The 26,878-nt window shown below is 45.3% G+C and overlaps 1 protein-coding gene across 1 annotated transcript in view; it reads right to left on the bottom strand.

Annotated features, from left to right (window-relative positions):
* The window catches only part of FRMPD2 (FERM and PDZ domain containing 2), a 67,118-nt gene that overhangs the window by 27,058 nt on the left and 13,182 nt on the right, over window positions 1-26,878 (bottom strand). Inside the window, exons 10-16 of the mRNA XM_018042153.1 lie at window positions 26,182-26,332; window positions 25,364-25,502; window positions 18,770-18,922; window positions 13,835-14,020; window positions 5,305-5,449; window positions 4,714-4,725; window positions 906-1,116 (exon numbers count right to left, since the gene is read on the bottom strand). Of these exons, the coding sequence (XP_017897642.1) occupies window positions 906-1,116; window positions 4,714-4,725; window positions 5,305-5,449; window positions 13,835-14,020; window positions 18,770-18,922; window positions 25,364-25,502; window positions 26,182-26,332 (997 nt within the window). The remainder of the gene's footprint in view (window positions 1-905; window positions 1,117-4,713; window positions 4,726-5,304; window positions 5,450-13,834; window positions 14,021-18,769; window positions 18,923-25,363; window positions 25,503-26,181; window positions 26,333-26,878) is intronic.

Raw genomic sequence — 26,878 nt, 5'->3', positions numbered from 1 at the left:
TAGAATAACAAAATGCTTGTTATTTTAAGCCACTGTGCTTTGGAGTTGCTTGTTACACAGTAATAGATAGTTTTGCTTCATCATTATTGATTGGGTTTGCAGTATATGGTGAAGCATATTTGCATCAACAGTTTGGGAGCCATAATTTTCTATGAATTGCTTTAAGATGTAATATATGCATCACAATCCAAATCAACCACCATTTCCTCTTGCTGAAACAGATGTATAACTCATTCCAAAGAACAGCTCCTCTAACATCTTCATTGCTTCTATAACATCACATGCTGCCTGTGAATCTGTGCTATTTATAGAACTTACCATGTTAGTGCAATCCAACTTATAGGCCATTTTAAAATTTATGGATCATTGTGTTATAATGTAGAGTTATGTTGATAAGCTCATTATTTTGCCTTGCAAATTACATTGCAAGTGATTGATCAACAAAGAAAGCAGCAGTGTAGCAGTTAGGAGCGCAGATTCCAGGGCCAGTTGTGTGTGTTCAAGTCTCAAAATGGGAGAAACTACTTTGTAGGGTTGTGAAGGCTAAAGTCTTTGATGGGTACAGTGTTTAGAACAGTACCTGGTTCATGACAAACCCGAGAAGGCTATTACAACTTGTTTATTTTGTCTTCATCAATTTCATATCATCACCTGGCTCTTTCTCCACCAAAAGATAGAGCAACATAGTAGGGGGACACGGGATATCTGCCTTAGAGTGTTTAGCATCGATTTGGCCCACAGACAGCCTTTGGGAAATCTCTATGGAATTAATTGATAATTACCCAATGAATGCATACTTCCCTGAGACATCTGACCTCCTTTAAACAAGGTCTTCACATAGGGATTGCTCCAGAGCACCAAGTACATGGCGGTTCAGGCCCAGAGAGCAGACGTGTCAAACCCACCTGCCTCTGAGTCCTTGTGCCCCTGTCCCCTTGCTGGTGTCCATGGTGAAGTTGTCCAGTGACCTGCGCAGCAGGCCTCCTGCGGCATCCTCCAGCCCGGGTATGAACAGCGCGTTTTCTGAGCACGACAGTCTCTGAATCCAAGTGAGTTGGTTGGACTGGGGCAGGTGTGCAAGACTCAGACTGCCCATTTGTACACACTTATTAGAGTCTGAAATGTGGCAGAAACAGATGAACGTAAATACCCACAAGAATGATGCTGGTTCCATCACTCTTACGGCAGCAACACGTCACAGGCCCCAGGTGCTCTCCTGGCTTTTCCGTTTTTTCAGAGGGACCTATCTTTCCTCATGCTGGCTCGTGGAGCTGCTGTGATGAGCCCTGAGAACACCAAGTCTGCCTAGCTAGCACTCACTAAGGAAAGAAACTCAGACACACAGGTAGGAAGAGACAGGATACCCTCCAGCCCCAGGCAGCCGACAGGACTTTGAGCCACAGTTCACGGCAGTGTCATGGCGCCAGCAGAGCCTTGTGCAAAATTAACTGCCGCCCCCTCCTTTCTGCCTGCTGCCTTTACAAACCATCCTCCAAACATTAACAAATAGGTCTGCAGATTACCTGAGCTCCCAAGATTACTCTCTGCCCTGTGGAACACAATCTTTCATCTCTACACAGCTTAGTTTCTTTACTAATAAGATTTAAGATCCGATTTTCTGAAATATGAATAGATCAGATGTGTTGTCTTCCAGTTTTAACAATGCCCTCCCTCCCTTCTTGCGGAAAGAGGTAACAGATGCTTTTGATGAAATCCCTGACGTGAGCCCAGGAACGTGAGTGACTCTCACCACGTCACTCTTTATGTCATTCGTAAGAAACTGGATTTGATAGATGGATTCCTTAAATTAACTAGGATTTATACAAAGCCCAGTTTGTAATTGGAAAAAAGAAAATGAAGACTATGTTCTGACTATCAACAGATGGTACGACCCTGTTACGACCAAGAAGAAGAGAATGCTCAGCACGTGGCATTTGCGTAGCTCCTGTTGTGTGCGTGAGCATGTGTGTCTGCACTCATATCCAAAGCACAGTGAGGTGCCTTCAGTGAGAGCTTGTCTGTGAGCATTTATTTCCTCCAGTAGACAATCCCCCTAACCTACAATGGGCCTGGTTCACTATCAGCACTGCACCCACTGAAAAAGGTAGCTCTTTTTTTTTTTTTTTTTTGGCCTCACAACATGGCATATGGGATCTTAATTCCCTGACCAGGGATCAAACCTGCACTGCCTGCAGGAATCTTCATCCCTGGACTGCCAGAGAAGTCCCAACGTAGTCTTTAAAAAAATACTGTGAGGGAACATTCTGTGTCTAGGAGGCATTCAGTACCATCATTCACACACAGTAGGCAACGGAGACGGAGAGGGAGATGGCACCCACTCCAGTATTCTCGCCTGGGAAGTCCCATGGACAGATGGGGTGCAAAGGCGTCAGACACGACTTAGCAACTGAGCAACAACAGGCAAGCAAGAAAAGAAGACTGAACGCGATCTGAACATGATACAGCAGCAATGATAGTGACATCCACACTAGCAGCCTGCCCATCCTGCGTGCTCGTCACACGCCAAGTGATAGAGCAGCGATGATAGCAATATCCACACTAGCAGCCTGCCCATCCTGCGTGCTCGTCACACGCCAAGTGATAGAGCAGCGATGATAGCGATATCCACACTAGCAGCCTGCCCATCCTGCGTGCTCGTCACACACCAAGTGATAGAGCAGCGATGATAGCGATATCCACACTAGCAGCCTGCCCATCCTGTGTGCTTATCACATGCCAGGCACAGTGGTAAGCATGTCATCTGTATTGACTCATTTAATCCTCAAAAGAACACTGTGGGTTAGATATATTATACCCACTTTATAGATGAGGAAAAGTGAGGCTAAGAGAGAGTTGACAATTTGCTTAAGGTCCCCAGGGCTTGTAGGTGGTAGAGCAAAACTCACTCAGCTGACTTTATAGCCCACACCAGAAAATGGATGTGCCGAGGATGTGGAGATAAAAGCAGCACAGGAGAGTCATCTGAAGCATGTCCAGCCCCCTCCGATTGCCAAGGTCTAAGGGGACAGTGACCTTAGCCCTAATTATGGTGGATATTTAATACCCACAGGGAGACACTGTAGTGAAAGAAAGTGATGACAGGGACTCAGCTCAGAAAGGTTTTGTGGCTTTCAAAGAACCCTATGTATAGAGGTTGGCGGTACGGGAAGAAGGGGGTGTGCACTAAGAGAGGAAGGCTCCAGAAGGTAGCAGAGGAGTAAGATCACCAAGGGCCTGAGTTTCCAGCAGAGTTCTGTCCCCAGCAGAAGAAGGAGAGCATTGGTGCACCAGAGAGGAAGCCACAAGGAAACTGGAAAGCGAACTAGGGCAGGACGGTGGCTGGTGTGGAGTCTGACAGCCACAAGCTTGTGGAAGGGCCACAGCACCCCTGAGGCTTGTGGCCATCTGTCTGAAAGGATGAGAAGAGGCCTGTGGGCCCCCTCGGCGATGCTGACAGATGCTCTCTGATTTAATCCTGAATTTATGCACTTGTAGAAGCTCGGTGATTTTTCTCTCGCCCCAGGGAATCAAATATAACTATAAAGTAATATGCTTATTGAGACAATTCACAGAAGAATGACTAAGAAACATTTGGAAAATGTCCAACTTCCCAACAGTCAAAGAAATGTCAAGTGAAACAACACCAAGAAGTCATTTCTCCCTATAAATGAACAAAGATAAACATGATAATATCTATTCCAGCAAAGACGCAATGAAACGGGCACAGTGGTGCTGGGCATGGGAATGGCGCTCAGAAAACAAGCCCTAAAAATGCCCGGGCCTTTGTGTCCCGGATCTAGATGAAATCTAGCTTAAAGAAATAATACAAGATGCAAAATCATTTTCTTCCCCAATTGTTTGCTGCAATATTATTTACGATATTGGGAACTGAAAGCAAGCATAAAATCAAAATAGAGGCACAATTAATTAAATGGTTGCACTTCCACACCAATTTTCCATCCATTCATTCAAAACACATGCGTTAATAGTAATCATCTCCCACTTGATACACCTGTTTCATGTTGGAACAGTAAAGGCAGGGGCCCTCTCCCTACCCTCTGGGAACTCCCAGCTCACTGAAAAGTGGAGGCAGACACATCCCGAATAAAAGGGGCTGAACGCCGCACGTGAGGAGGGGGAGCCTGCACAAAGGCAGGAGCAGGCCACAGGCAGTGAACCAGCAAGGACTGCAGGGAGCGGATTGTCCTTGAACTTATTCCTGGAGAATCAGACTTATCTTGGTTGTCTGAGCCTGGAAGGGCACGGCAAGTAGAGGCCATGCAGACATTAGATTTCCCAAAATCCCTATTATGGCAGAATTTGTAGTTTGAGAAAACAGTGTATCAAGAGCAAAACAGGCTTAAAAGGACTAATTTTGCTAGTAAGCCCATGGAGTCTTCATAAATATTTTATGCTCATTGATATCAGGCAATAAAATAGATACTGATGATGCCTCGCACTTTGTTTTAGCAATAGCAGGTAAGACATAATTTACAGTCATTATTTCTAGCTCCCTGGAAACATAGAAATGCTACTCTGTGACTTCAAAGACATATTTATATATGTATTTGGTTTTGCTGAAAATAATAGGCCACTTTTATATTCTGTATTTGGTTCTGCATCTGAATGCTCAATAATTTTGTTTCCTGGTTGATCCCCAACCCCAGGATGCCAGGACCCAGTGATGCAGCTCCCCTGTGAATTGACTGGTGCCAAACAAAACCCCTTGGCATGCTGCAGTCTTTGGGGTCACAGAGAGTCGGACACGACTAAGCAACTGAGCAACGACAAACAAAACCCCTTCAAGCAGGAACTGCCGGAACTAGTCACATGGAGCCGTGAACATCAAACATCATTCTAGATGAGTGAGAAGCAGCACGGCCTACCCTGCTGGGGCACAGCACGGACCTGCTGGACGGACAGTTGCTCAGCTGAGGACACCGAGGCCCAGAAAGGGCAAGTGAGTGTTCAAAGTCACGCAGCTAGTAACTGGCATAGCTCTGAGTCTGTTGGACTCCAGCATCCACATTCCAAGCCTGGGGTTCATCTGCATCCAGATCGCCTGGGTTCTTTTACAAGTGCAGATTCTGATTTAGGGGCCTGAGGTTCTGCCTTCCTAGCTGGCTCCCAGGTGATGCACACGCAGAGACCACTCTGGGAATATGATTGGTGAAACCACGATACTATATCGCTCCCTGCTATAAATGAATAGGAAATAATGGCGAGAGCTCAACAGTAAATATGATACACACAGCCTTCAAACCCAAATAGCTTTAGGTTGAGAACATAGCGCCTACTCACCACTTGTAACTCCAGGAGAACTCATCTGAGCATTAAACCCATGCTGGGCGCAGCACAGGCCCAGCAAATATTTACAGGTCTTGACTGAATCAGCGACAAATACATGCTTTTTCCCAGTGACGCTGCTTGTGATGATGAACTTCTTTCGCTGCGGGGAACAAACGCTGACTTTAATATACTGATCCTTCTCACCCATCCATCGAAGCACAACTATCCAGAAAATAAGCAAATTCAGGAGCTGTCAGTTGGATACCAATGTAGTAGGCATCCAGAAGAGCATGGCAGATGTTGTCTGACTATGGCCCAGTATTTTTTCTTAGTTTCAATACAGTCCCTCTTTTTTCCCCCTTCATTTATAAATCAAATGTTTCTTTATTGAGCAATTGCTGTCTGCCAAGGACTGTGCTGCTGCTGCTGAAAAGAATATGAAATGAGTTCAGTACAGGCATTGCCCTCAGCAAGAAGTTAATTTCCATGTGCATTGGGAAAGGCCATTAAATATACGTGTAGTTTGCATTGTCCAAACTCGCAGACGTGGAAGGCAAAATCTCAGCTAGGAGGTTTATAGAAAAGATAAAATCACATCAGTAATCTCATATTTTCATGCTGTTATGTGCCAGGTTCTGTTCTAAATCCTCTCTGTGTCTTAATTCATTTCATCCTGGAAGCTACAGAATGAGAGCAGTCCCTTCATTATCCTTATTCTACAGATGAGGAGGCAGGCGGAGACTCCTCAGAATGCAGCAGGAACTGAGGTCATAAAACCAAAACACTTCCTCAACGTTTATACCTTCAAGGCCCATGCACAAAGGGATAATTTTTGTACCGCTCACTGAGATAAACTGGAGAGGAGTATCTATATGGGGCTATCTATATGGAGCTTCCAGGATAAGATCCTTAAATGTTTGCAACTCTAATAAGAAGAATGAAATATACAGTAATAGAAATTATATTAAATACAAATTTATATATAACTTCCAAATAAAATCTCTATTCTAGGTATTTCATAAGAACCTTGAGCCTGCTCCTATAAAGATAACTTTATAAATACAGGTTTTATGCTTGAAAGGGCATTCTGAAACTCCTGAACTTCTTTAAGGCTGCTGCTAAGTCACTTTAGTCGTGTCCGACTCTGTGTGACCCCATAGATGGCAGCCCACCAGGCTCCCCTGTCCCTGGGATTCTCCAGGCAAGAACACTGGAGTGGGTTGCCATCTCCTTCTCCAATGCATGAAAGAGAAAAGTGAAAGTGAAGTCGTTCAGTCGTGTCCAACTCTTAGCGACCCCAGGGTCTGCAGCCTACCAGGCTCCTCTGTCCATGGGATTTTCCAGGCAAGAGTACTGGAGTGGGGTGTCACTGCCTTCTCCCTCCTTAAGGCTAATCCCTTTTAATTTTTGATCGTTGCCATTCCCAAGAACCTCCATTCACACAATCAAATATTAACAAAGGGTGACAACTGTTCATTGCTTCCCCTTTAAAAAACTCTTTTTTACCATTAACCTAATTTCAGATAATTTAAGCATTCTCTAAATATCCTTTACTTTTATTAACAAATTAATGTTGACTCTATACTAATGTGAATGGATTTTGAATTCAATTGAATTTTATCTAGTATTTTTTATTTAACGCATTTTCTCAAACATTCATAGATGCTATCTAACTATCCTTACTAATTTTTACTCAGTATTCAAATTATAATGTCTAAATTCCACTGGCTGATCATTTTATGCATACTTTTCCAAAGTTGAATATTTGCCTAGAATCCATCTACTTTGTCAGTATGCACTGATATCCTTGTATACAGTCATGACAATTTTATATTAAGTTCACTCAGGTATTAAAAATCTTACATATGTCATTTTTAAAAATTGAATAACTCTTCTTTAACAAATCTAAAAAAAGAGACAGAATTGTTCACACATGCACACATATATACCACATCTTTCTTTCAGACCATAAACTCTTGCCAAACTCTTGTGCTTTTGGACCCCAGTGCCTTAAGGTATTAAACACCCCAGAGAGTAGAATTGCTATCTCATTTCTTGGCGTGAAGCTGAAAACAGTCTTGCCTGTAGTGGTTTAGATTTTTCTTTCCCACTCTGATAACATCGTTTAATGGGAAATCCATGTCTTCAAGCCAACTTCCACACAAGCAAACTGCTCTGTGAATAAGATGATGTGTAACTTGAATCTCAGGGTTTTCAGCACAAACACAAAAAGTGTATTTACATCTGTCTTGTTACAGAACAAAAATACTTGGTGTTTCTGTAACATCATGTTTGTTTCAAAGCATGTTTTATCATTTCAAATATTTCTTCCCTAGTAACTTTATTGTACTTTGGCCACCTTATGCGAAGAAATTCATTGGAAAAGACTCTGATGCTGGGAGGGATTGGGGCAGGAGGAGAAGGGGACGACCGAGGATGGGATGGCTGGATGGCATCACGGACTCGATGGACATGAGTCTGAGTGAACTCCGGGAGATGGTGATGGACAGGGAGGCCTGGCGTGCTGCGATTCATGGGGTCGCAAAGAGTCGGACACGACTGAGCGACTGAACTGAACTGAACTGAATTTTATTGTTGCTTCTGTTCCTTTGCAGGCTCATTTATTTGTTTGGCTTGACACATCTTTGCAGGATAAGATTCTCTCAGACAGAGGGAGATGCGCCCAGCTAAGGAAGTTGAAACTCCAGACCCCTACTTGGGAAGGCCGTTTCCTGGAAGGGACCCAGCAACAGCTTCATGTGTTTTTATAAAATGTAGAAAGAAAGATGCTTTCACCACAATCAATTAAAATCACTGGCTCTTCTTTCCGCTGGAACTCAGTCTTATTTTTCTCACCAGAGCTAACACTGCATGATGGAGACGCAGACCCCACTAAGGAGAGGCGGAAATGGATGGGGCTGCTTGCAATGTAGAGTTAATGGGATTTATTTCTGTGATTTACAGTCTCTTCTGCAACAGTTTATTGCCAGCCATCCCAGAATAGTCCTTCCATTGGACCAACTCACCCAAAATCTCAGCATAAAGACACAGGGTCAGTAGTCATGTAAAATTGAATATGCCCTACAATAACCAGCCTCAGAAGTATGTGGGGTCGGCGCCAGAGAGGAATAAGATTTGAAATGCAGAGCCAGAGGCCAGTCTGCAGGAAACATTTCCAGTCATCAAAAATGAAAACCTGTAATTTAATTCTCAGAAACATCTAATTAAGCGGAATTTTTATCCTATCAGGAATGTACTTTGTAACTGTACACATGCTGCCTTATCAATATGGTGCACATTTTTTGTCTTTTTCTTTTTTTGATGGGAATCACACAATATGAAATTTATCTGATTTTCCTGTGTTGGTAGCCTAGAAACCTGCAGTGGCGCTTCAAAGAGCAAGAATGTCTCTGTCGCAAAGCTGCATGTTTTATGGATCTCATCAACAATAAAAACAGCTTTCAATCAGATTTGCTAGATTTCTCTTCTCTCTAGAAAAAAAAAGATATTACAAAAGTATCCTCCTATGGAAAAGTACAGAGTGTATGCCACCAAGACTTTGAAAGAGAAAAAAAAAGAATTAGAGAGTTTATCTGGAAATTAATTAATAAGAATATTAACTTTTTTACTTTGGGGATTTTGCAGTAGTTGATCTTTTAAAATTCAAGAGTTGTGGTGATTTATTTTCTATTTTATATGAGCAGTCACTTTAAATCCTTGTTTGTTTTGGAAATTTGTGTCCTTGTTTTTAAAGAGAGCCCTACAAATGCTGAATCCTCCCAGGCTTCATGCATTTCTCTCCAGACATTTTAAACTACTATTAATATCCAAGAACAGTTATTAGCATGGGTAAGTTAATCATCTCACAATAAATGCTTTCGTGATTGAATAACCTTCTGAATCGATGTCTCTATCACAGGCGGGCTGCCACTGTACCTACAAATCACATTCATTGGAAAAATGGCAGTTTTTTTCCTATTTCCTTGGCTACCTCTCTTCAGGTTGACAAAACAAATGTTAGCAATTGTCTGAAGCATTCTGGCTTCCTCTAGTAATTAAGCAAATTTGAAACTAGCTTCCTAAGTTGTAGCATGAAGAGTTCAAGTCATTTTCTGTGTAAGATGCTGGGTTTGTGGCAAGCAGCTGGTGATGTTACTTCCCATGATGACTTTTCCATAAAAAGGGATATTTATGTTGAGGAAGAGACTGGTCATCAGAACATGGAAATCCTAATTAGTCACTGGGTGTTTTTAAGCTACTAAGTTTGTTTTGTGAACCAGATGACTTTCCAGCTTTAAACAAGACATTATTTGTGGTCATGGGAAAAACAAATATCTGTAAAAGTTAAACCAACTTAAATATAAAATACTTAAGGGAGCTGTTAAATTCATGGCTTCAAAAATTCTATTTTTCAAAATTACTTGGTAGGTTGTCTGCACTTCTACAAATGTTTCAAAAGAAATTACACTGAGAATTGAGAACTTTGAACAATCAAATATGAGATAGAGAAAATAGGAAGTAATAACAGTATTGAATATTCAATAATCACGACCCCACTGTGGGCTGCCAGTCTCCTCTGTCCATGAAATTCTCCAGGAAAGAATACTGGAATGGGTAGCCATTCCCTTCTTCTGAGGATCTTCCCCACTCAGGGATCAAAGCCTGGTCTCCTGCATTGCAGGCAGATTCTTTTTCATCTGAGCCACCAGGGTAGCCCCCATTCAATAATTCAGTTCAGTTCAGTTCAGTCACTCAGTTGTGTCCGACTATTTGCGACCCCATGAATTGCAGCACGCCAGGCCTCCCTGTCCATCACCAACTCCCGGAGTTCACTCGGACTCACATCCATCGAGTCCGTGATGCCATCCAGCCATCTCATCCTCGGTTGTCTCCTTCTCCTCCTGCCCCCAATCCCTCCCAGCATCAGAGTCTTTTCCAATGAGTCAACTCTTCGCATGAGGTGGCCAGAGTACTGGAGCTTCAGCTTTAGCATCATTCCTTCCAAAGAAATCCCAGGGCTGATCTCCTTCAGAATGGACTGGTTTCTCCAGATAATCTTTCAAATGAAATCAAGTCATTTGAGTCATTAAATTTCTGAAAAGTCCACAACTATAAATATCAATTACTGTTTTTTTAAAGATAAAGTCAAAAATATTTAGGAAAAAGTCAGTTTTCTGATATCATAAAGGCCACTTTAATAATAAAAATTATGCTCAATTCTTATTTATTTTTAGATGTAAGCTTTTTTTCTAAGTAAAAATAATACTTTATTATGAAATGCTATTGAGAATCACATTTTAACAATGTCAACTTCAACAGCCAAGATGGGAGAAAAGCAAAAAACACTGAGAAAATGAATAAAACCCACTTTGTTCCACTTAGGAAACTCTAACGTAAGATAATGGTGATGAAAATAAGAACCAAAGAATCAGAAAATGAAAAAGAAATCTTGTTAGTAGGAAAAATTTGAAAACCACAAGAGAAAATTCAGTAGAAAAAAAAGACAATTCACTGAGCCACATGTCAAATAACTTCATGTTTTATGATGAGATCATTGCTGAAGGTATGGGACATGGACTCAGAGAACAGGAGAGTTGATTAGCTACTGGACCATTCTCTGCTATGGGGACATATAAAACGTTTCTGATGCCAAATTTATTGCTCAGTTCAGTTTAGTTCAGTTGCTCAGTCATGTCCAACTTTTTATGACCCCATGGACTGTAGCTCGTCAGCCTTCCCTGTCCATCACCAACTCACAGAGCCTACTCAAACTCATGTCCATTGTGTCAATGATGCCATCCAACCATCTCATCCTCTGTTGTCCCCTTCTCCTCCAGCCTTCAATCTTTCCCAGCATCAGGGTCTTTTCTTTTTTTTTTTCATTTTTTTTTAAATTTTACTTTACAATACTGTATTGGTTTTGCCATACATTGACATGAATCCACCACGGGTGTACATGCGTTCCCAAACATGAACCCCCTCCCACCACCCTCCCCATAACATCCCTCTGGGTCATCACCGTGCACCAGCCCCAAGCAAGCTGTATCCTGCGTCAGACATAGACTGGCGCAGGGTCTTCTCAAATGAGTCGGTTCTTCACATCAGGTGGCCAAAGTATTGGAGTTTCAGCTTCAGTATCAGTCCTTCCAATGAATATTCAGGACTGATTTCCTTTAGGATGGACTGGTTGGATCTCCTTGCAGTCCAAAGGAATCTCAAGAGTCTTCTCCAACACCACAGTTCAAAAGCATCAATTCTTTGGTGCTCAGCTTTCTTCACAGTCCAACTCTCACATCCGTACATGACCACAGGAAAAACCATAGCTTTGACTAGATGGACCTTTGTTGACAAAGTGATGCCTCTGTTTTTTAATATGTTGTCTAGGTTGGTCATAAGTTTTCTTCCAAGGAGCAAGGGTCTTCTAATTTCATGGCTGCAGTCACCATCTGCAGTGATTTTGGATCCCAAGAAATAAAGTCTGTCACTGTTTCCACTGTTTCCCCATCTATTTGCCATGGAGTGATAGAATCAGATGCCATGATCTTAGTTTTCTGAATGTTGGATTTCAAGCCAACTTTTTCACTCTCCTCTTTCACTTTCGTCAAGAAGCTCTTTAGTTCTTCTTTGCTTTCTGCCATAAGCATGGTGTCATCTGCATATCTGAGGTCATTGATATTTCTTCCAGCAATCTTGATTCCAGCTTGTGTTTCATCCAGCCTGACATTTCACATGATGTACTCTGCATATAAGTTAAGTAAGCAGGGTGACAATATACAACTTTGACATACTCATTTCCCGATTTGGAACCAGTCTATAGTTCCATGTCCAGTTCTAACAGTTGCTTCCTGACCTGCTTACAGATTTCTCAAGAGGCAGGTCAGGTGGTCTGGTATTCCCATCTCTTTCAGAATTTTCCACAGTTTGTTGTGATCCACACAGTCAAAGAATTTGACATAGTCAACAAAGCAAAAGTAGATGTTTTTCTGAAACTCTCTTGCTTTTTTGATGATCCAGCAGAGGTTGGCAATTTGATCTCTGGTTCCTCTGCCTTTTCTAAATCCACCTTGAACATCTGGAAATTCATGGTTCACGTACTGTTGAAGCCTGGCTTGGAGAGTTTTGAGCACTACTTTGCTAGCATGTGAGATGAGTGCAATTGTGCGGGAGTTTGAGCATTTTTTGGCATTGCCTTTCTTTGGGACTGGAGTGAAAACTGACCTGTGGAGGTATGGGTCAGCAGTGGCCCGCTGCAGGGGCTCTGGGTGCAGCAGGCCTGGGTGTGGCATAAGCCCTCTTGGAGGAGGTCACCATCAACCCCACCATAGAACCACCAGAACTTACACAGAACAGGGGAAAACAGACTCTTGGAGGGCACAAACAGAACCTTGTGTGCCCCAGGACCCAGGAGAAAGGAGCAGTGACCCCACAAGAGACTAACCCAGATATGCCCGTGAGTCCAGGAGTCTCCAGGGGAGGGGTGGGTCGGCAGTGGCCTGCTTCAGGGTCACCTGCTTCAGGCTGCACTCGGGAGGCACCAAGTACAGCAATGCATTCATGGGACCTTTTGAAGGAGGTCGCCACTATCTTCACTAGCTCCACCATCGTTTGGCCTCAGGTCAAGCAACAGGGAGGGAACAGGGCCCAGTCCATCAACAGAAAATTGGATTAAATATTTACTGAACATGGCCCTGCCCATCAGAACAAGTTTCCCCCTCAGTCAGTCTCTCCCATCAGGAAGCTTCCATAAGCCTCTCATCCTTCTCCATCAGGGGACAGACAGAATGAAAACCACAATCACAGAAAACCAACCAAACTTGTCACATGGACCACAGCCTTGTCTAGCTCAGTGAAACTATGAGCCATGCTGTGTAGGGCCACCCAAGACAGACAGGTCGTGGTGGAGAGTTCTGACAAAACGTGGTCCACTGGAGAAGAGAAGGTCACACCACTTCAGTATTCTTGCCTTGAGAACCTCATGAACAGTATGAAAAGTAATAGTAACTAAATTCAAATAAATGATGTTCAAATGTTATTTCAAAACTGTACACTTAATATGTGTGTTGTTATTGTAATTTTTTTTAGTGACTGACAAATATTTTCACATCCGTAGTCCATGGGAGACAGGCCAGATGCCTCCACACTGTGTGTACAGAGGGAAAATTAAAATACAAGGGAAATGTTTCAAAAGTTGCAGACTCCGTTGCACCTACCTCGAACTCTCCTTCCCCATCTGTCACTCCCAACCTTGCTCTCAAAATCAATAGATTCCCCAAACTAAAAGAACTTCAGCCAGAGGCAAAGTGTAGTCCTTAGGCTAGTGGCTGCCCGGGGAGGTGACAGGGGCCTGGGGGAGAGATGGCAGAAGAAATGGCCTCCAGGGGCCTCTCAAATCCCCTGGTAGACTTCTTCCCAACATGCCATAGTCAACAGAGTACAGGTTAGCTGACAGGCTGTGAGCTTATTTTCTTTGGAGAAGGTCACCTTTAAAGGGGTAAGAGATCAAAGGAAAACAAAGCCGGGGTCATGTCAACAGAGTGACACTCACATAAGCCAAAATCTTTTCAATTTCTCTCCACTGAAACCGTGAGGTTGCGATTCTGCTGTTGTTTCTCACTTCGTATACAATGACACCCTTGGCACAGATCCCCAAGGCCATTTCCCCTTCCAGCCTTGTCTTCTCTGGGAGAACCTGGTATACCAACACACCATATTCTGGGAGCTGCTGAGCGACCTAGAATGAGAACAAGGCCAATTAAGAAGAGACAGGCACACTGGTCTAAAATAGTGGATTTCAAACCATTCCATGAGGGGGGAAAAAAAAAAAAACCTTAACAGACGTTCTGAAAAAAAGAGTAAGATTGCCAAATAAGTTTTGGAAACACTGAGCTAAACATATCTCCTTACTACAGCATTTCTCTGCACCTCTAATATGATAGTGTTGCTCTATTTTATTAATAGAATGAAGGAATCCTTCCCTAATGAAGTACCTTGAGACACTAGGAACACTGATATTAATTATGAAAGTGATACCAGAAAAAATCATATCCTGAACAAGCTTGTAGAATTCAGACTCTTCTGAATCATCTCACAGGGATTTCTTTTTCTAAAGCCTGCTGCAGTACTGTCTGATACAACCCCTTCACTTTACAGATGGAAAAACTGAGGCCCAGGCACAGAAAGCAGCCTTCCAAATGATCAGCAGCACTATTACAGCAAGATAACATCCTACAGAAAAAAAGGAGCAACCCCTGGCATTTCTCATCGGGTGGCAGTGATTTGGTGGGGTCCCCAGAGCCCAAGAGCCGTCTTCAGTTTACCAGTTTAGGAGACAGAATTTTGTCAGGGACCTGAGGGTCAGCCCGAGCTGGGAACTGCATCAGGCTAACCAAAATCGTCACAGACTGGTGCGTAAACCTAATATAAATATATATATTTTTATGTCTGAATGGTAACCACGTCTCTGTTCTGGTCTCTGCCATCTTCATCTTCACCTGGTAGACTCCAGTTGTTACTAGAAGGTCGGTGCGCCCGGGCTCAAGGCAGGTGGGCTCAAAATGTGTGCATGTGTTCTCTACACATTTGAAACTCTCTCCGAAGGGTTTCAGCAGTGAGATCCGGTGCTCACCTCTACCCCAGGGCAGAGGGGACAAGCGCCTGCCCCGTCTCTCTCATCCTCAGGTCGGGCCACAAAAATGAGGACAAATTACAGCTTTGGAGAGCTCCTTTCTCAGGCTCTTTTCTGTCTTTTCTCCCTTTACTGATAAGTAATCTGTGCAGATAGGTCACAAAGATCTTGATCACATTTCTGGAGCCTGAATCTCGCTGTTTAACTTTGGAAAGACCCTGTCATCGTCACCATCATCATCTGAAACAGTATTTACTGGACATTAGTGCTGAAATATCCAATGGCCAGACTGAGCATGTACTTAAAGTATGACAGAGCAGGCCCAACCCAAAACAACTGAGTAAATTCTTCTAAAGAATTTGATGTGATATTTCTAAAAAAAAAATAATTAAAGCACTAAAATAGTCATCATTAGAACAGATGATGAATCAATAGAATAGAATAGTCAATAGAATAGAATTCTATTGAATATTCATCATCAATAGAAGATACTATTAATCAGTAGAACAGCCTCTATTAGACTTTCTTTTATTTTTTTAATTGTTTAGTATTTATTTTAATTTTTAATTTGTTAATTATATAGAAAGGGATATGATATTGAAGTACTTGGAGCCACACAAATCTTAAAATGGTTCAGCGCCATTCTATAACAGAGCAGGACCCTACGGGGCTTTCCTGGGACAGACTTCCCTATCCAGTCTGTTTCACCTGCCTCTCATTTGTAGAAAACCTTTAGCTTCCTAGGCCTTCCCTCCTTTGACCCTATCATTGCACTTCTGGGAATCTGTCTTAAGAAAATATACTAAATGACCAAGATCAAAACCCTTTGATCAGAGTGATGTTTGGTGCAGACTTCCAGAGTTGGGTTGAGAAAACTAGTTCCTTGCAATAAATGTTCCTAAAGGCACCACCTTATAGAGTACTTGGAGAAGGAAATGGCAACCCACTCCAGTATTTTTGCCTGGAGAATCCCACGGGCAGAGGAGCCTGGCTAGCTAGTTACAGTCTGTGGAGTCGCAAGAGTCAGACACGACTTAGTGACTAAACCACCACCTAAAAAGGTACCACCTGAAGGTAAGGGAAGCCGGTGGCTCAGAGGTAAGGAACCTGCCTGCATGCAGGAGACGCAAGAAATGTCAGTTTGATCCCTGGGTCTGGAAGATCCCCCGGAGAAGGAAATGGCAACCCATTCCAGTATTCTTGCTCGGAAAATCCCCTGGATGGAGGAACCTGGTGGGTCCACAGGGTCGCAAAGAGTTGTACACGACTGAACCGCTAAACACAAAGGTACTACCTTAAAAGGGATGATTGGGCAAGCTTTACAAAGGATATTTACAAAGCATTTGTATTCGTCTGGGGAATGCATAGGTTATAATGCTAAGTGGGAAAAAATACAAGGTACAATCGGTATGACTTCAACAACAAAAAGAAAATATTTCAAAGGCATATGGCAATCCCTAGTTATGTGGAAAAATGGTTTCATGGTTGAAGAGGTTTGGAAAACACCAAGTTAACCTTGAGCAAGTTGTTCTGAGACTAATATGCTAATATAGGTGTGAACCTTGCCATCAGCGGTACCCAAATGGACTTTTGCCAAATCTGATGAACTAGCAGGATTAGTCATCAGTGAAGCATAGGCCAATAGGCGTCATCTGATAATGGAAAAGGGAGCCACAGGAGCTATAATTAAATAATCCAGTAAATGTTTATTGGAGTAACTGGTCTCTGTGCTGAGTTCTGGGGATCCAAGGCCCTCTGGACATTTACAACCTAGAAGAAGGGACAAGAAATGAACAGAAATGTCTGTGATGTAGACTGGCAGCAGTATATGCCAACAATGCATAAAACGTTTCTAACCTTTGACCCTGTGATTCTACTCATGAGGGTCGATCCTTAAGAAATTAAGCAGAAATGCAGCTAAAGACGTAAGCAGAAAAAAATATGAATCTCAGTGTTTAAAATAGTCCCATATTTAAAATAATTTATGTGCCAAACAACAGGATACTGAGAAAAAATTTTGGGTACCTCATGTGTTGATTCAAAAGAAAGTTTCAAAATTTTAGTGAGATGAGATTTAAAAACAGCCCACAAAATTGACCATATACTATAAATCCAATTTTAAACACAAATGCATGTACACATGTGAGTGCACAGACGAAAGAGGGAAGGGTGAAAATACACAAATGGACTGCACTGTCTCAGCGGGGAAGAATGAAGCGAAAAGTGAATGTGCTATTCACCCAACTGTGTCTGACTCTGCAGCCCCATGGACTGTAGCCCTACAGGCTTCTCTGTCCATGAAAGTCTCCAGGCTAGTATACAGGGGTGGATACCCATTCCCTTCTCCAGAGGATTTTTGTGATCCCAGGATCCAACCCAGGTCTCCTGCATTGCAGACGGATTCTTTACTGTCTGAGGCATGAGGGAAGCCTATTTGTGTGTGTGTGTGTGTGTGTGTGTGTGTGTGTGTGTGTGCGCGCGCGTGTGTGTGTATGTTAGTCGCTGAGACCTGTCTGACTCTGCAATCCCATGAACTGTAGCCCACCAGGCTCCTCTCTCCATGGGGTTATCCCAGCAAGGATACTGGAGTGGGTTGCCATATATATATATATATGTATCACTTTGCTGTATATACCTGAAACTAATGGAGTATTGTAAATCAACTACTTTAACTTGAAAAAGATATCCCCCAAAAAACGTTTCCACATTTTTCCTAGAGTTGGTGGCTTCCTTCACAACTACTGGTCATCCTTCAGTGAGAGGAAGAAGGGACACAGTGAGCCCGCCACACTGAGCCAGGGCTGCGCAGAGGCCTGCAGACCCAAATCCTCGGCTCCCTGCTGGCTCTGCAGTCCTGCACCCTCTCTCCACCAGAGGTGTGCTTATGGCTTTGAAGTCCTCCCTTGTTTACTGTCAAGGGAATGCTGCCCCCACTTAGCAAGGAACCGGAACAAAGGCTGGATTAGGGAACACACTGAGCGCCTTTCTGCCAGAGCTGCTCAAGTGAAACGCTCAAGTGTTTCTACTGTACCAAGTGCTGCAGAAAGTTCCAAGTGACTGACCAAAAAAGAGATAGCCCTCACCTCAGCAGTTCTGCTTTCAAAAGGCTGTCTCTATCAAAAGCTAGAAAACACAGAATATTTTTGTCTCAGGAGACATTGTAAGAAGAAATATAAAAACCCTGGAGTTCCCTTTTGAAACTGCTCCCCAACCCTAGAAGCCCCGCCAGGTACACCACCCTGGGGTGCTGGGGGTCCTCCTCCCACGGGCCTCTCCCCCACCCCCAGCTCTGGCTGCACAGGCAGAGCGGCCAGCCCCTCCCATCCTGAAGTACCGCGGCTGCTCTCACTGGGGAGTTCTCAGCTATCACAGTGCTGCGCGCCTCTGCGTCCCCTTCTGTCCTCTCTACAAAACTTAAACTCCCCAGAGGCAGAAAGCACGTCCTTCCTGTCTCTGTTTCCTGTAGCGCCTGGTCCACTGAGGGTGTTAAGCTGTGAACTGAGCAAAAGCTATTCATTGGAGGCTCTGTGCACCGGCAAACGTAAGAGACTTCGCTTGTGGCTCACACTCAAGTTTGTACTTCAGATGTCAAAAATGCCTCTATGAGAAATGTGGCCTACCCCTACTCACAGAATATTGACTGTGTGAGATTCAAGGTTGAAGAAAGGGCCGGCCATACCCACCCTGGCCCAATAAATCCTACTCATTTGGGGGATCATTTCTAATGCCATCTACTTCCAAAGGTCTCGAGTCCTGTGCTTGCACCTCCCTGTGGCTCTGAGCACATCCAGCCCCAGAGAAATCTCTGGAGGGTATTGCTGACTGCGTGCCCTCTCAAGAGTCCAAAGGCCTCACCCTCAAGAACTCCAGCTCAGCATCCTCTCCCCAAAGCACAGGGCTCAGCCGGTGCATCTCTGAGACTTCGACTTGGACCCGGAGAGCCGTCATCCTCTCAATGAGACTTGCAGGGACATAATCTTCAACTCGAAAATAGGCTTTGCTCTCTACCTGCTGGAAAGATGCAGAAGGAAAGGGACACAGCCAAGACACCTTCTATACGATTCTGAGCAGAACAGAAGCCTGTCTGCAGTCACAACTCAGTTAGGGCCCCAGCGAAAAGATGCTCTTTGGAAGTGCCCACTGGGATATCATATTCTACCATATTAGAGATTGAGCCAAACCACACAACAGAAACAGAAGGGAAAGGGGAAAGAAGCCACCTGTTTTTGACCCCCTTTTGTATGCCAGGAGGTCCCCAGAACATACTAGCTCCTTCTGTCCTCAAGGTAATCATGAGAGGACAGTACTATTGTTGTCATTGCCAAGATGATCCAAATGATCGAGAAAGAAAGTCATTTAACAGAGCTAAGTTCACACCATTTGGAAGTAACAGAAGCAAAGCCCTCACCCATTCCACAATGTCACGCCACTTCCCAAGTGGCGCAGTGAAACCCTGGCTCTAAAGCTGTGTTTCTTTGTGTTCATTCTGCACGTCCATCTGCACGTGCTACCAGTACACGGCCCCCTCTCCCAAGGGAGGCCTTGTCTGTGGCACCATCTCCTCACAACAAGGGGGTCAATAAGCGTCCTCCGAACAAGAGAAGATCTGACGCCAATAGCCCGCCCCAGGCCTGAGCTTTCACCGGCTACTCTTTTGGAAACCTGAGGCTGCAGCCTCACTAGCTGCTGCAGGAAGATAGTTATGGTTCGTCATCACTCACTACCCAGTACTGAGTTCCCTGGTGTGGACTCTGGGGCACGGAGAAGTACACAGACATTCTGGAGGAGGAAGGTAGAACTTGGCAGATAGAGAAGCTGACCCTTCCCTGGTATTCCTGAATCAGCCCATCCTAGTCTCAGGAAGCCAATACCAGCCTAATCTTGGGCAAGACGCAAGCTGAGGGCAACTGTCCATGAGGGAGGCAACCGGAAACTGGGAGCACCTGGCCTTCTCAGGGCCAGGAATGGGCACGTTGGTCTGACAAGGGGTTGACAGGAACAGCAGAGCATCCGCTAAACCCCCATGTTCCTGGTCTGGCACAGGAGTCCCCATGTGGCTGGAGACAGAATCCTCTAGCCTAGGGCTGGCCCATGCCACTTCTGAGCTCAGCTCAGAGACACTGAGGGGAAGAAATTGCTTGGTAAGCCAGTACACAAAAAAGCATTCAGAATGCTATTACAAAGGCCCCAATCCAGAAACTGACGCCAAATGCTGGCAAAATATGGAAGAGCAAGAACTCATTCAATGACTGGTGGACGTGCAAGATGGTCAAGCCTCTTTGGAAAGGCAGTTCTTCAATTTTTTATGGGACTAAACAAATTTGTACCATATGATCCAGCAATCATCTCTCTGGTATTTACCCAAAGGAGCTGGAAATGTCCACACAGAAATCTGCACACGGATGTTTACAGCAGCTTCATTCATAGCTGCCAAAACTTCGAAGCAAAAGAGGTCCTCCAGTTGGTGAATGACTAAACAAACTCTGGTACATCCAGACAATGGAATATTATTCAGCACTAAAGAGAAATAAGTTATCACACTGAAAAGACATTGAGGAAACTTACATGCATATTACTAAGTGAAAGAAGCCAGTTTGAAAAGGCTACATACTATGTGATTCCAACTACATGACATTTCGGAAATGGCAGAGACTAAAAAGATCAACAGTTGCCAGGGGTAGGGGAGGAGGAGGGTGGAACACAGAGGAGTTTCAAGGCAATGAAATTACTCTAGGGAATTCCCTGGTGGTCCAGTGGTTAGGCCACTGCCAGGGCCCAGGTTCAGTCCCTGGTAGGGGATCTAAGATACTGTAAGCCACGTGGTGTGGCAAAAAAAAAAAAAAAAAAACACCACTACTCTGTATGATTCTGTAAGAGCAGATATCTGTCGGTATAAATTTGTTCAAACGTATAGAATGTCCAACAGTAAGAGCAAACTCCAATATTAACTGTGAACTCTGGGAGATGAGGATACATCAGTGTGTAGGCTTATCAGCTGCAATAAACTGAAATTGACAGTGGGGACAATGATAGTAGGGGAAGCGTATGTGGGGGGAAAAGGGCACGTAGGAAAGCTCTGCATCTTCCACCCAATTTTGCTATGGACCTCAAACTGTTCTGAAACAGAAGTCTATTAAACATGTTTTTTTTTTTTTTAATTTTTTTAAACATGTTTTTAAATTGTTTAGGACATTAAACATTTTTAAAAATTTAGGACCTTTGACCCAGCCATCCCTTTGCTAGAAGTAGAGAAGTCAGATCAACAGAAGTCAGCATGAAACTAAAAAAGCTCCAGCACGAGTTTTTCTTTCTTTGTCATTTATTTTAAAAAGGAAAATGAGAAGCGACTGGAAACAATAGAGGTAGTGGTTATGAGCACTTCCGTGGCGCCTCTAGGTGATGCCCACGAGTGGGAAAACAAATCAGAAAGCCAAGTTCCAGCCCTAGTGAGGCATACCACGCGGTTATCCCAAAAGCTCATTAGGAAGGCCAGGGGCAGACATACTACTGAGTGAGAAAGCAGAATGCAAATCAAATGTGGCAACGTTTACAACTGCATAAAATCCCCGAGTGTGATCAAAGGCTGGAAGAGAATGCACCCAGAGGAAATTTGTTCTGCGGCAATGATGTGATTAAGGAGATTTATTTTTGTACCAAACTGTCTTTGTCTCCCTTTTTAAAATGCAAATGTAATCATGTTACTTACTTCCCAGCTTAGAATTCATCAGTGCCTCCAGTCTTCCACTGCAGTGGTTTCCAAATCACGTTTCTTTTCCCCGGCACCAGAACCATTTATCAGACAAAATATCCACCCCTTAGAAGGGCCCACGAGGTTCCTCCCTGGATCTGACTGGCAGCGCTGCCCAGCCTCGAGGCCCATTAACTAAGGCTGCCGTGAAATCCTTGCCGCTCTGCACGGGCCAGCCTCCTCCTTCTGCTCACTCAGTGACCCAGATACAGGGAGAGGCCTGCACTCTGAAACCTCCTTATGCCCTTTGACGTGCCCACCGCAGTGCCTGGCACTAGAAATGAGTCCCAGCTGACCCTAACCCTAACCCTAGTCCCAGTTGTGCTCTCACTAGCTCACCTAACCTCAAAGAGGCACAGTTCTTCAATCTGCCTGCCAAAGCCCAAGACAGTGTTTCGGTCCCTGATCCAGGAAGATCCCACATGCCTTGGAGCAACTAAGCTCGTGCGCTACACCTACTGAGCCTGTGCTGTAGAGCCCGGGAGCCACAGCTGCTGAGGCCACGAGCCGAGTCTCCTGAAGCCCTCGCACCCGAGAGCCCGTGACGTGCACCAAGAGAAACCACCACGATGAGAAACCTGTGCACCAGAGAGTAGCCCCTACTCGCTGCAACTAGAGCAAAGCCGGCACAGCATCTGGGACTCGGGAAAGCCACAAACAAACAAATAGATAAATAAAATTATGTTTTAAATTTTAAAATAAAATGCAATGGAAATAACACCAGCTTTGCAGGGTTGACACAGGCTTAGATGATGCAAGCAAGGAGCAAGCCCTCCGTAAATTCGGGTTGAGCGAGTAGATGCTCAAATGAACGGGTATGTGTAATCTGTTGCTTTCACACACACACATGTATGCACACAGGCGTGCAAGAAAGGGCAAAGGTCTGTCTTTAAGGGCCACATGGGGGCAGCAGAGAATATCTAGGGACCACACTGGAGGCCAGAGCAGATGCAGAGGTGGAGGGGAGACAGGATCTGAAGTAGAAGCTGAAGGTGAAGGATGAGATCCAGGCTGAGGCAGAAACTGGGTGAGGCCAGTCAGGAACTGGGCAGGTGACGGGCATGGGGGACCCGGGGCGAGGCCCTGGCCCGGGCTGCGGAACGTGTGGAAGGGGCTGGGCCTGTGTGCGCCCGGCTGCCTTCAGTGGACCTGGCCCACTGTTCCTGTCAGCTCCCAGCAGTAGAGCTAGGGTATCAGGTTGAAAGCTGTATGTCTGAATCCACAGACTGAAAGCTGGTCTCTGTTTTCCAGTAGAGCACTCCTGAGTCTGGGGTGGGGCAGGAAAACTTACAAACAGCAGTTGCGACGTGCACGGCCTCGGAGATACATCACCACCTGCCACCCTTACAGTAGTTCTGACCTACTCTTATCTCAGATTTCCACTTTGCAGATAAAGAGCTGAGCCAGAGAAATAATATCTAATGCCACGTGGCTACTTAACAAAAGAGGCAGGGTTTGGACCTCGTTCCGTCTGACTCAGAAACTCCTTCAATCTATAGAGCCTGCTAAGGTCAGCCCAACACTGCCCTGGGAGGCCACACTCCCTGTCTGTAGGGGCCATCACAGGGCTGCACTAGAGGCTGCAACGAGGATGGCGACTGATTCTCCAGGGCGCCCGAGGCTTACAGCACCCTCCATGGGCCTGGGCCGTTCTCCTCCCAGTTCAGTTCAGTTCAGTCGCTCAGTCGTGTCCGACTCTTTGCGACCCCATGAATTGCAGCACGCCAGGCCTCCCTGTCCATCACCATCTCCCGGAGTTCACTCAGACTCACGTCCATCGAGTCCATGATGCCATCCAGCCATCTCATCCTCTGTCGTCCCCTTCTTCTCCTGCCCCCAATCCCTCCCAGCATCAGAGGCTTTTCCAATAAGTCAACTCTTCGCATGAGGTGGCCAAAGCACTGGAGTTTCAGCTTCAGCATCATTCCTTCCAAAGAAATCCCAGGACTGATCTCCTTCAGAATGGACTGGTTGGATCTCCTTGCAGTCCAAGGGATTCTCAAGAGTCTTCTCCAATATCACGGTTCAAAAGCATCAATTCTTCGGCGCTCAGCCTTCTTCACAGTCCAACTCTCACATCCATACATGACCACTGGAAAAACCATAGCCCTGACTAGACGGACCTTAGTCGGCAAAGTGATGTCTCTGCTTTTGAATATGCTATCTAGGTTGGTCATAACTTTTCTTCCAAGGAGTAAGCATCTTTTAATTTCATGGCTGCAGTCACCATCTGCAGTGATTTTGGAGCCCAAAAACATAAAGTCTGACACTGTTTCTGCTGTTTCCCCATCTATCTCCTCCCAAGACCCCCTCAAAGTAGCAGCACGAGGGCAGGGGTGAGCAGGCCCAGGCACGGTTAGGACTCCGGCTCTGGAGGCGAGGAGACACGAAGGGGCTCCAAGCAGTGACAGGCCTGGAGTTTTGTCAAAGGGGCAGGGAGGGGTTATGTGGGTTAGGCTGCCCCTGGGAGACTGCCTGCCCAGGCAGGGGGTAGGGTGGGGACGTGCCAAGAGAAGAAAGTGAGGTCTCGGTCCCTGTAGGTGAAGTGGGAGCAGGGAAGTGAGGGTCAGAGAAGGGTAGGATGTTGGGAACTGAACTACATTTCCCTGACAAGCAAGTTGCCGACTTTCCTGATGGATGGCTTTTATCCACAGTGTTATCCCACCAAGAGCCTGTACTCAGCTCATCCACCCACTCCTCAGATCAGTTGCTCTTGAGCAAACTCCCCGTGTTTGAGGCTCTGCTTTGGCGTGAGGGAAATGGCAGAAAAAAACAAACAAAATCTTCACCGTCTGGCGGATTCCATTCTAATGGAGAAGACTGACAGCAAGACTGATAAGGAAATGGCTACCCCATACCAGACGGTGAGAAATGCAAGGGGATAAAGAGGGGCTCAGATGGCTCCAGACACAGAGGCAACTTCTGAAGATGTGCTGGGAAGAGAGTGAGATACTGGTGAAGCCTGAAAAATGGTTTCCAAACTGCTGCCTGTAATCCTTGGGTGACCTGTGAGTGGTTCATAACCAACACTTATAAATTAACTGGACTAGAACAGGAAATACCAGTATGTATCACACAAGTGCACCTCATTTCCTAAACTTTTGCCTCACTTCTGTTACATGGACACATGTGTATAGGTTGAGTTATAAGGTTTGTCTTTTTTTTTTTAATCAGGGTCATGGCACAAAACATCTGAAAGCGATGACGAGCTCAGTAAGTTAGTACATTACTGGCTGCAGGCGAGACTTTAGATGAGAACTACCATACAGTGTATAATGGGTGGGTGGATGGGTGGGTGGTTGGGTGGGTGGATGGGTGGATGGATGGGTGGGTGGATGGGTGGGTGGATGGGTGGGTGGATGGGTGGGTGGATGGGTGGGTGGGGGGTGGGTGGATGGGTGGGTGGATGGGTGGGTGGATGGGTGGGTGGGTGGGTGGGTGGGTGGGTGGGTGGATGGGTGGGTCGATGGGTGGGTCGATGGGTGGGTGGGTGGATGGGTGGGTGGGTGGATGGGTGGGTGGATGGGTGGGTGGATGAGTGGATGGATGGGTGGGTGGGGGGTGGGCAGAGGCTGTTTACCCCATCTCAGTGTAGGTGCTGAGAACACAGGCTGTCTCCACATTTACAACAGTTCCCCACTGTCCCATAACTGCCTCTCCAGTGACCTGCCCACCCAAGGGGTTCTGATCTCCACGCCTACCTCCTCTGGGTAACTGCCAAATTCAGCCTGCAGAGCAAGGACCCCCAGCTGCAACAGCGTCTCATCGTTGCAATACAGCTTCTCCTCCAGGATGTCTTTCCGAAGTTGCAGGTAAAATTGGTGCCTTGTCCAGCTATGCCTGCCAAAGAGATGCAGGAATAAAGGTTGCTGGCATGCTGAGGGCAGAGGAGAGCACGAAGGCCAGAGGGTCTCCTCAGTCTGTGAAGCAGAAAAAGGAGAGAAGATGGGATGCAAGTGCGTAGAACCCACTGGCGTTAGGGCAACGCCAGTAACACAAGGGTGAGCTTGTTTATCCATACCATGCCTCCTGTCACTCGCTGAGGGCTATTCTGTGCCCAAGACACAGGGTTACTCACTTCCCACAATATCCATGGAGATGTTTGTTCTTGTGACTCAAGTAAGAAAACCAATACTTAGTCAGATGGTATGTCTAATAAGCAAAGGAACAGAGAGAGTGATCCAGTCCCAAAGCAGTGACCCTCTCCTCCCATCCTCATCACTGAGCTGCCGGGAGGTGGGGCATGTTGGGGTCAGGGGAGAGAGAACTTGACCTTGACTGGCACATGTTCGAAACAAAAGGGTAAAGTTTTCATTTTGACCAGGGCTTGTCCCCAAACACTGACTTTTCCCCCTCTTCTGTCATATTGGAATCCAGCAAAAAGAAGATCAGACACAGCAACTGTTGTAATGTTTGCGCACATTAATTTGCCAAGCACTTGCCTACCCATTATCTCTAATGTCAGCCTGGACAGACATAAACGGCCTAAGGAACAAACCAAGAAGTCTGCGGCACTCACTGGAGCAGCCCATAGTGACTCACGAAGAACTTTATCCTTAGAAAGAGCACAAAGGTATTTGGGGAGCTCTTCTTCTGGGGCTGCTCACTCCAGCCTTCAGGGGCTATTTTGCACAACCTGGTTTCAGCATCCAAGAAAAAGAACTCTTTACCTGAAATGGAAGTAGAGAGTGTTTAGAGGGGAAAGCAGCCGGGCAGGCGCCACGCATCAGACTCACAGCCCTGAGCTCTGCCCGAAGGGTGAGTCAAGAGCCGACTGAGTCTAGGAGAGACAGCAGGAAGCAAGTTGTCTGGATTTAGTGCCACGGGACCTTTGTTGGGTCCATGAGGGGCCAAGAAGAGGGAACAAAGAAGAGAGTGTCAGTGAAAAGAAACATAGCACCCAGAAGAGAAAATATGAATATTTATCTGAGGAGATATCACTTATCATCTGCCTCCCAGGGACCACCTTATAAAAATAAAATTAAAAAACACAGAACTGAGTATTTATTCCATTTCTGTCGTGGGCCAGGCGCTCTGTATCTACATGGGCAAGTGCAGCGTCCTAGTCTCAAGCAGTTTTGTTAGAAGGAATGGAACTCAGGGACCTAGACTTTGGGCTTCCCAGGTGGGCACAGGGGTAAAGAATCTACCTGCCAATACAGGAGACTGGGGTCCAATCCCTGGGGCAGGAAGACGTGCTGGAGTAGGAAATGGCA

Source organism: Capra hircus, chromosome 28 (genome assembly GCF_001704415.2).
Source record: "Capra hircus breed San Clemente chromosome 28, ASM170441v1, whole genome shotgun sequence".
Taxonomy (NCBI): Eukaryota; Metazoa; Chordata; class Mammalia; order Artiodactyla; family Bovidae; genus Capra; species Capra hircus.
The sequence above is the reverse complement of the archived record's forward strand: the minus strand, read 5'-3'. Positions and strand labels throughout refer to the sequence as shown.